The 11,331-nt window shown below is 38.8% G+C and overlaps 1 protein-coding gene across 2 annotated transcripts in view; it reads right to left on the minus strand.

Annotated features, from left to right (window-relative positions):
* The window catches only part of klhl5 (kelch-like family member 5), a 51,556-nt gene that overhangs the window by 34,745 nt on the left and 5,480 nt on the right, over positions 1-11,331 (minus strand). The window contains exons 1-2 of one of the 2 annotated variants that reach the window (XM_041035556.1): positions 11,253-11,319; positions 8,831-8,894 (exon numbers count right to left, since the gene is read on the minus strand). In XM_041035556.1, coding sequence (XP_040891490.1) covers positions 8,831-8,894; positions 11,253-11,295 — 107 coding nt within the window. In that variant the 5' untranslated portion in view covers positions 11,296-11,319. Of the gene's footprint in view, positions 1-8,830; positions 8,895-11,252; positions 11,320-11,331 lie in introns of those variants that run through there. The other variant, XM_041035557.1, reaches the window with a different exon arrangement.

Here is an 11,331-nt window from a genome sequence, read left to right on the forward strand (position 1 = left end):
TAAGTAGGTGCTGGTTGATAGATTCAAAAGACACATAAACACAGATAAACAAAGCACACTAATAATCAAACCACTACTTTTCTGTAGTCAGTGTTTCTCACAGCACCAATCCCATATTTACATAAATTACACGTCTGCCTGCAAAATGACACAAACGATCACTAATCCTCCTGTCTGTGGGTGTGTTTGTGTGCATGCATGCACATGTTGGGTTGTTTGCCTCTGTTAAAATCGCTGAGGCATGAAGTTTGCAGCTGCACACAACAGGAGATAATACACATCCTGAATAATTGATGGAAATGAAAACAACTCTATTTTTTCTTTCTACTAATTTCTCTGTTGGCAACCGTCTCTCCTCCTCACTCTCTTCCTTTCTCTCCACCCTCACCCATTTGGCAGTTTAACAACTGTCTAATGACAGCAACACTCAACGGATCCCTCTTTGGTTCAGTTTGCAAGAATACACACACACTGTACACACACACACACATGCTCACACCAGCAAATAATCTCTATTCTTAGGTATAAAGCAGGTGCATGTTTGCTCTGGCACGATGCACTCAGGTCTTAGTGTAGGGCAGGTGGAGGATAGCAAAGTGCTTGCTGTGCAATTCATCAGCCCGCTTCCTCTCTCCCTCCTGCCTCTCTCTCTCTCGCTCTCTCTCTCTTCAATGCTCAATAGCTCTTTTTCCCATTTCCCTACTGACACTCTTTTCTGTCCATCTTTACAAATCACATTTGTCTCCGTGTTATTTTTCCATTCCGCTTTTTCCCCTTTATGCTGCAGTGCCTTCTTTTCCTGTTCACTCTCTTCCTAAATGGGCAGAGTGTTGAGGGAGGAGAGGAAGTGGAAAACACGAGGGAGAGGGAGATGGAAGGAGAGAGAGAGAGAGAGAGAGAGAGAGAGAGAGAGAGAGAGAGAGAGAGAGAGAGAGAGAGAGAGAGAGCATTTACGGCCAAATAAAGAGCAGGCCTTAATAATTTACTCTGCCCTGCAGCCACAAGCCAATCACAGCCCATCGCTATAGAAATGAGAGGGAGAGAGAGTGTCAGAAGTAGTGAGAGAGAGAGGCTGCTATGTTGGTACTGACAGTCCCTTGATACTGTGATAAATTATTTGAGGTGATACACTGGCCAAAAAGATTTAAAACATTCACCATCAAATGTCAAGGAAACTGAGGCATCCATTGAAGCAAGACTTTTACACATACAACCAGTGTTTGGGCTACGAGATTATATTGCCATTTTTCCCGGCTACATTTGAGAGTCTCTTTGAATGACGTGAAACATTTATATCAAGGATGATGGACAACTTGATTTGGATGTCAGAGCCTTTGCACTGTACCAGAATCTCTTGTTCAGCTGTTTTATACCTTGGTAGAGAGAACTCAATGAACAGCAACTTAAAACTGCATTAACTGATTTATTTATTTTTTTGACCAGTTGTTTTTTTTTTTTAAATCACCTAATAAAGTTATTGTGGCAAACTTGTTACACGTGACTTTTCGCGTGCAGCATGCTTGTGATCCATTGCTACTGTAAAAATGCTAATTTGTGCAACTTTAGCTTGTGCAGAGCTTTCTTGGCCACCGTAAGCTCTCTCTCTGACAAGCAGATGCTTGTGGTTGTTTATGTTACTTTTGTGGTTTTTCTGTTTATTTACAACGAAGGCTTGCACAATCCCAAACCGTAATGGTTGTCTCACATGTGTCAACCCAAACCTTAACCTAACATTTATTCTGTCCCATTGGCGACAGAAACCATGTTGTGCTGAAGGTGGTTACAGTGAAAACAATTGAGAACACCAGTTTTTTTCCCCACTTAGACAAACCATCCGCAACCACAATGCTCCCAGATGATGTGAAAGAAACAGATAGTGCCTGAAAAGCATTTTTAGTCTTAGGAGGAGCCAGCGCCCTATCCAGCAAGCTCTCGGATTGGTTGGTCGGAGGAAGGTCACCTTACCCCCCCACCGACCATTGATCCATAAACCTATGAGAAAACAGAGTCACAGTGGAGGGGGAATGGGTTGAACACAGAAATCGAATGAGAGAAATAGTGGTTAAAGACACAATTTTGGCTCCTTGTGAACCTGAATGTTAACCCAATCCCAAACCAGCCACTGCCCACGAGTCTCAGTCTTAAAATCAATTAGTCAGCCAGTCGACACCTGATCAACTCCGGATCAATTCCTCACTCAATGTTAGTGTTTAAAAGCGATACCTCTGTGTTTTATTTTTGCTGTTTTAAAATAAGTAAATGAAAAATAAACATAGATGGATGAGAAAGGGAGCACTCCCAACAAGATTTACACTATCATACCCAAATATCTATCAATCTGAAAATGCATCATGTAAAGCAAAATACTGTCTCTATAAGGTTTTCAGACATTCCAGATTCAAAGAGTAAAAGCTTCCTTTCCAGCAACAATCTGTAAATCCCTGACTTTAATGGAAACAAACAGTAGTAGAAGAGGCAGACTGGCAGAGAGGAAAGTAGAAACACAAACAAATTAGATGACAAAATATCTCCACTGGCAATCAAAACGATCACAGGAACGTTCTGGTATTTATCCAAACTGGGTCTGATTCTCATAGCTGTGCCCATTCTGACTATTGGTCATGATAACTTTGGACTTGGCAGACAAAGATTTGGAAAACACAGAGTCCAGCAAGGCAGCATGTCAGGGAAGGCAGTGTGAGCCTCCTAAAACCTTTCAGTAAACTTCAGTTACAAAAATAATTTCAAATACTTAAGCCCAACCTTAAGTAAACAAAAAAAGTATCCCCCTGGATTAGCTATTGTAACTAACTGCATAGGGATCTACTTACAGGGCAACTTGCCAGCTGACCAAGCCAGCTACTTGATCTGCACACACTGGTTTGTTTATATGTGTGGATGAAGAAGAAGCAAATGTGACAAGGTTTGTTTAAATCACTGTTTTCTGAGGAAATAAAAAAAAGTGCAATGGATACCCCATGAACTCTTACAAGGACAAGTGTGAGTCATTCCAGTCTGATGGCCTACTGTATTTATTAGAGCATACAGACGAGATAGACAAATCAAATGCAGGAAGAAAGACGAAGAATCAGAATCAGCTTTACTGGTCAAGCATGAGTACACACACAAAGAATAAGACTCTGGGTTTTTGTTGCTCTCAGTGTAGTTACACACAGTTCCAGGAAGTGTCCAGAGATAGAAATAGAAATAGACATTCAGCTAAAATCTCAGACAACAAAGCTGAACAAAGACTGGCAGACATAAACACTTAACAATTTATGTACATATAAGTAAGTACAGCAAAAACAGATGTGTGTATGAATACAGTGGGGTCCAAAAGACTGAGACCACTTTACCATTCATGGGAAAGTAATTTATAAACAAGAATACATCAGTGCAAAAGAGTACTGGAATAAATACTGAATGAATACTGTGCATGTTTTCTTTACATACACGAAGTAGGTGGTTATGTATAGTACTTGCATGTAGACATGTTTTTGTACAATACAGACAGTGTACTTAAATTTTTTTGATGATGATAATGATGACATGTACATGTTAGGGGACAGTGTGTTTGACACTTTATGACTGATTTAACTGTTCAAAATGAATGAAGAGGCAGAAAGAGGATGGTTCCTGTAACACAACAAACCTGAAGAAAAGTAAAATTAAAGTGTATTTAGGAAGCTTTTGCCAAGTTGCACTGTTTTCCCCGATATACTTGTTTTGCTCTCAGTTTGCAATTTCCTTATCTCTGCAGCAGCGGTGGCGAGTGCAAAGTTAGCAAGACCCATAGTCAGAGTGGTGTATTCGTGGGTGGTTTCTTACACGTACTTTGAATTAATTCCCCGGTGTCTGTCTCTTTCATTTAAAACCTTTTAAACTTGGTGGGTAATCTGCATCCAAACAGGCACAAGTAAGTTCCTGGTTAACTGCAAGATGAAAGGCACATGGCAGGAATAAGAATGAGTGGAGGGAGGTTGCGTTAACGATGAGAAAGAGGGAAGGAACAGACAGGAGGCCTTGTTGAATAGAGTGACTAAGCATTAATCAGCGGTAGGTGGGATAATTACTGGAGGGGGGGCATTTAGAGGACGCTGACACTGCAGTATATCAACTCGTAAGTGGACCTCAGTTCTTCATATCTTAGCACATGGGAGCTTTTAACGTGCATCTGGTTTATTGAGAGAGCGAAAGAATGAATGAAATGGTCAGATGACAGCAGAGAACATTTAGGGTGTGTGTGTGTGTGTGTGTGCGCCGGAAGAGAGTCTGGAGATCGGTGACAAAATGTTAATTAAACCATAATGGTTTGAATGTTCGCTCTGATGTATGATTATAATTATCCTTGCCAAAAACTCTCACCGTTACATTTCATGGAAAAAGCAAGAAAAGTCAGTGTCACTGAAATGTCAAATCTACCCGCTGCTCCGTTTCTGGAAACCTCATGAATAGCATTTTCCTAAAATAACATTCCGAAAATAAAAATTTGCTCTCGTACATGAGCAACTGTGTATGTGTGTTTTATTCTCATTGTTCAAGCTGTGCTACAAGAAGTGACAAGAATAGAAGCACCATTCAGTTTACAAGCCAGGCAGAGAAATGTTGGGTTCATCTTTTGTCGAGCTCTTCCAGTATATGCTTGAAGAGCTCTATAAATAGCAGGGTCATTGTGGCACAAATAATGCGTACACACAAATCTATAAATTCCTCTACAAAACCAGAGGCAAGACACATTACCCAGGGTAACACTGTCGATCATCTTTACCAACTTAATCCACTAAGAACGACGCATTTCAGGGCATAGAGGTATTTTAGCCAGACTCGACCTGTAAACTTGTAATTGTGTTCTCTGTCTCTTTGGCAAACTATTATTTAGAGGGAAAACAAATTTCCAATTTCTATATAAACTCAGTTCTTGAAAGGATGAGTCAGGCCCTATTGTGGATGCGTTCCTACGTTACCTCTAACATGAAGTGGAAATATTGCAGACTGAGGGGGGATTGAGGGGCAATAAAGACTGTTACACTGACTGTTGTGATAACAGATCGACTAACTGGTCTTAACAACTGATGTGGGTATATGTTGTGTCTATTTGTCATGCATTTTATTGAGCTTTTATGTTAATGTGTTTATATTGTGTTTTTATTGTTTTTATGATACATTTTATTGTGCATTTTTATTGCAACCCTGCCTTCAAGCCTGCTTTCCCTTTCAGGATAATAAAAGTTGATGGTGTGAGTTGCAACCAATAAAGCCCTTTAAAGTATAAAGTGTTAATATTAAGTCATATCAACATGAGCGGGATTGCAAAGGCATCAAAAAGCTTGTGGATTTCCATGTTGAGTTCACTGTAAAATATGCAAAACTACCAAAATTCTGATGTAGAAACCAACATTTTTTCAGAATAACCTCTCTGTGTACAGAAGCAGAACTGGTCATTTGTTCTGTACAGACACGCTTGAAAAAAGGTGCAATCGGAGCACATTGATTTTCCCTCATGTTAAAAAGCTTTTATTGACATGGCATTTTCTCACCAGAAAAGGTTACGGCAGAGGAGAGAGGAGAGAGGAGGGAGACAGTGAAACATAAAGGGATACAAAAGGGATGCAGCACCATGATGGCTCGGAGCTTCTCGTAAATTCACCCCACTTTAGCACACTTTAGTGTGTGCATGTGCTGCTGTCCTTTGAAAGTGCAATGTAACACATTCACACGAACATGAGAAGATGTGGCTGACTCTAAAAAACTTGAGATTCTGAGGGAGGCAGCAAGAGAGGATAAAAACATTGAAGGAGGAAAGGGAAAGCATCGTGGACACTCTGCATTCAGGGCACAAACAGATGTTGTAAAGCACTGTGAAACAGACAGGCAGATTAGAGCCATGAGGAGGATAAGTCTGGAAACCTACATCAACTTTAAAGGTTCGCTCATAATGATAATTTCTTTGTGAAACATCGTAAGTTCTCCTTAAAGAGTCATAAAACTTCACAGTGGCTTTGTCTCTGGAGAGCCAGACGCCTTACTGCTGACACAGCGCTAAATCACCATGCTCTCCCTCCTCCTCCTACTCCTCCTCTTCTGTTTTTAATGGAAAAACATGTTCACTACTCATACCTCACTTCCCACTATTTCTCTCCTGTTTTTCTCTCTTTTAACTCATTTGCCATTTTGCAAGTAATGGTCATTATTTCAAAGTAACTTTAGCCTAGTCAATACAGAGTTAATGAGCATACCACAAGTTCCATTTAAAAATACATCATTTTAACACAAATTGCTCAGAAAGGAGAAAATAAAACCTGCAAGAGTTGATTTCTTTTGGCCACTTGGCAGAAACAAGCTGTGAACACAATATGAGCATATCATCGTCTTCAACATGTTAGCTAACAGTGAGAATTTACACATCCAACTGATATGGAGCAATATCATTATTCAATGTAGTATGCAATGAATGTAAGTCCAATAATCTGTCTTTTTCAGTTCTGGTTTTGGTCTCCTCTAACTCTGGTCCCTGCTGAGCGTTCATTCAAGTTAAGTGAAGCTATGGAACCCACTCAGACACTAAATATAAAAACAATACAAATGCAATCAGTCAGTCATCTACGTCAGCTGTTTCCCAGCGGTGGGCAAAAAAAAAAAAAGATCAAAATCATTCTGGCATCTATAACCAGACAACACAATACACATTTTACACAACTATGTTGTTTGAACAAAGTGGATTAAAACTCAAAACTAGTCCTCCTTACTTCTTTTCTCCTAATTTTCAACACAGAATAACCAACATGAAACAGGTATACAGGATAAAAGAGACTTTCAAATTGCTGTATCTATTGATGTCTTAGCCTATCCAAGAACATCATTGTGTCCATTTAAAGCAGATACAGGGATTAAGTTCAGACATCACAGCAAGGACATGACAGAAAGATCAAATATACAACATCTAATGCCTGAAATACAACCATAACCTGTGCTGAGCCGGCAAAGCATTGCCTGTTCTTAAATATCCTCTCTTGTACCTAAATCCCTAATCTCCTCACGCTGTTACATTCAATCTCTAAACTCTCCGCATCAGATTCTGCAGTAATGCAGAGCTCCAGAAATAGCTCACATACAGTATCTCTCAAGTGATTTCTGTCCGAAGCTACACCGCAGACTGCCAGTGCGTCTGACAGCATGTATGGTTAACCTTCAGCAAATTACTGAGTGTTGAAGAAGATTTAAACGCTTATAAGGACACCTGTCGTCCCACTGTGCCACTCAAAAATGCACACCCTTCTCACCCAGTCAGCATTTGCACAGCCCCGTTGGACTGAACAGAACAATCAGCACAGTGATCATTTTATTTAAAAAAATATTCTTACTGTCTCTGTTGGAGAGTTGCAAAAAGACTAAGGCTGTCCAAAGTAATGGTCATGGGGTCCTTGAAACCAAAACACATGTCTGTAAACACAGGTTTATATACCCTATTTCACTCTGATAACAGCTTTTGTATGACCAGTAACACTGAAATAGTGGCATTGGAGTTCACAATGTAAAATAAAGAAAAGATGGAGAGAGACAAAGGAAGGGAATTAGGTTCAGGGCAGACTATCCTAGTTCTCAGGGCCTGTCAGAGGGGGATATTTGATATTCAGCCAATACCGTTATACTATAATTACATTTGCACTAACGGTTCTCATGTAACTCTAGCTCATCTTCCACGCATCTCAGAGAAGGTCGCCAAATCCTACAGAATTTGCCAGATGAACCTCGCAGTGTGTGCTTCCTTTTCTTTTTTCTAACCTCATATAACATAAAATATTGCTGATCCACTGCGTATGAGATGGAGGAACTGTGTCTTTCCATTTCAGTGGGATTACATGACCAAGAATGCCAAGAAGTCACACGGGAACTTATTCAAAGCGTAGATATCAGAGGGTACTCCAAAGAGAGCTATGACAGGGCAGAAATCTATGATTACTTCAGGGACCTCTGAAAGTGTCTTAAAGACAGAAGTCCCAGTAAATTGCCAGCCTGGACCAGTTCCAAAATGTATGAAAATATGAAAATGGAAAATGGGATCATTTCCCTGTTTCCAGTTGTAATGTTAAGCTAGGCTAACCAGCTGCTGGTTACTGATTCACATTGACTGGACAGAGTGGTATTGATCTTGCCATCCCACTGTAACTCTCTGCAAGCAAGTCAATACACGTATTTCTCAAAACAGCAAATGATTCCTTTTATGAAAATCTGTGTGGGACCAAAGTGTCAGTCAAGGGGAAATTTGACCGTGATGGTTATGCTAGATAAAATTCCAGGTTGTCATTATGGAGACGAAATTGGATAGCAATCTGGCCACTACTTGTCAAGATATCATGCTCTGAAAGGACAGATAGTCTGACCCTCACAAGTCAGCTGACACCCCCATACTTAGTCCCTGCAAAAAAAAAACAAAACAGTAAAACAGGGAGTATAAGATCCAGTGTAAGATCCAAAATCCTGAGTGTTTGAACACCTGGCTTTCCTCTCTCAGTTTTAATTCTCCCTGGGCATCTTCAGCCAGGTCTTAAATTTACATCTTCCAAGTCCATCTGTTGGAGCTACCACGCAATCAACCCCATTTATGATTTATTCGATTTTTGGCGAACTGACAACATGGAAGTTTGGTAGTGAAGGGGGCATCTTACCATAGTGTGTGGAACTAAAAGGAAGTTAGTTTTATCCTCCTGTTAATGCTGGAGTGTTAGTTAACCACAGCAGGATCACATAGCATTTACACACACACACACACACACACACATAAACACACACACACACACACACCCCCACAAACAAGGAGGCGAGTCCATACCTGTGGTTTTCTAACCATGTTTCAAGGAGACTGGAGGATCCTGGAGGGGTTTCCAACTGGTTCCCTGAAAAATGTGGAACAGTCAATTTCACTCTATAACTACAGTCAATACAGAACATTTTGATCCGATGTATCACTCCCCTCTGTTACCCTCTAACTCTTAGCTTGTACCATCTGTGTGGAGTTGTGCAGTTGTGAAATAACATTTTTCCATCTAATTTAGAATTTAGAATTTCCTAATAATCCCTAATAATTTATAATAGGGACAAAATAAATGTATCCAAAAGGAAATCTCAATTTGAAGGCCAGTAAATATTAATTCATTGTTCCTTTCCTTTATTCTCCACATACACTCAACTGTATACTTGTCTATACACACGTTTCATTTTTTAAAAACTTCTAAACCTGCTTAAAATGCTTCATTTTGTTCTTATTCATAGCTATGTGCTTGTCTTTGATTCAGTTTTTTATTTATATGCTTTTTATCATCTTTTTGGAACTGTGAAGCATCTTATAACCTTGGTTTTGTTTTACTTTCTTACTGTAAACTGACAAAATCTCTCAACTAATTAACTGGAAATCATTAATTGTAAATACACCAGCCTCCCTGTAATTATCACCTGATTAAGTATTTTTCTTTCCCCAGGATAATTCTTGGAAATAGTTAGGTAACTGTTAAAATTTAAATAAAAGAAAAACCTCTCTCTCTCTCTCTCTCTCTCTCTCACACACACACACACACACACAGATAAACACACACAGATAAACACACAGATCTACTGTATATGCCACAACTCTGTCAGCAGTCACAGGTAGTGTGGTGATAAATACATTTCAGCCACACACTCAAAATATTTGGAAATGCTTGAAGTGTTTAGCAGCTTTGATTTGACCTAAAAGCACCGAAAATGATTTTTCTATTTTTTAGTTTTGGCTGCTTCTATCCCTTCTATAAGCTGCCGACTGAGCCCTGAGAGAGGCAAGCCGCTGCGGAGTGGAGATAAGGCTCCACCTGCGAGCCATGCTCATCACTGTGTTTGTGTGTTTGAGTATGAGTGTTTGTGTGTACCTCTGAATGTGTGTGTGTGTGTGTGTGTGTGTGTGTGTGTGCCTGTCCCCAACTTGCCAAGATAAGTGGCTCTCAGGAACCCAACCATAAAATCTGAGTCACGCCAAACACCCAACAGAGATCAAGTCAGACGGTACAAAGGAAAAATGCATATTCTTTTCGGAACTGAGTATAATAAGAAAAGATGAACCAAAAGGTCACTGCTCTACAGCAGCAACTGAAACACCCGTCAGCTCTTACTGTGTGGTGACGTTAATTAAAGGAGTGGGACTGAGGTAAGTGGAAGGCAATTTCTGCTGATTATAAAAATTAAAACCACAACCACAAAAGTTTTTATCATGCGTTTTTTCCTCACAATTATGATGTATCTCATAATGATGAGTAGCTTTCTTATCATTCTAACTTTGTGTCTCATGATTTACTTTCTCAAAATTGTAAGATAGCATCACATAGTGAGTACCAAGTCATAATTATGAGAAACTTTTCTCATAGTTAAAAATTATAACGCAATGTCTGATAACTGTGACTTAGTAGCTCATAATTATGAGACAGTTTCTTAAAACTGTGAGAAAAGCATTTTGTAATTATAAGATACAAAGTCATGATTATACAAAACTGACACAAGATCATGAGAAACTTCATACTATCATAATTATGACTTAGTATCTGATGAATTATTATCTATTATTTAGTATCTTATTATTATGACACACAAAGCTATAATTACAAGAAATCTTCTAATGATTATAACGTATTTTATAATTATGAGCCACATTCTCATTGTTATAATTTTGAATCTTACAATTATAGAAGAAAATGTATTTATTTAGACTGTTTCTGATTCATATCATAATTGCAAGAACTTCTCACAACTATGAGATAGTATGTAGCAATTATGTGATACTACACCATCATTATAATAAACTTTGTCACAACTGCGATAGCTGATATTCTTTAACTTTCATAATTATGAGAAACCTCAGAATTATAATGGAAAACTGCCATATTATAAATATGAAAAAAGTTTGTATACTTATGATTTCATATCTCAATGTTAAAATACCGATCATTAAAACTTAATGCGTCATGTTTGCTATGTAGTTTATTACTTATTTTGTTATTTAGTATCTAATGATTATGAGAAACCTCAAGTAAAAGATACTGAGCCATAAGTGCAGTATTATAATTATGTTTTTTTTAAAATATAATTATGAGAAAAAAAACGCTTAATAATAAATAGTGGGAAAAGTCTAATAACGTCTGTCCATCTCTTCTGAAGAGAGGATCAGCATTCACACACACCATCTCGTACACAAGCACGCAAACAGAAAACGCGAAAACCTTTCTACTTACATTCTCCTGATAGAAACTCTTTGTTGTTTGTGCAACCCTCCATTTCTCTCTCTTTCTGAGAAAATGACAGGAAGTGTAA

Source organism: Toxotes jaculatrix, chromosome 4 (genome assembly GCF_017976425.1).
Source record: "Toxotes jaculatrix isolate fToxJac2 chromosome 4, fToxJac2.pri, whole genome shotgun sequence".
Classification (NCBI taxonomy): Eukaryota; Metazoa; Chordata; class Actinopteri; family Toxotidae; genus Toxotes; species Toxotes jaculatrix.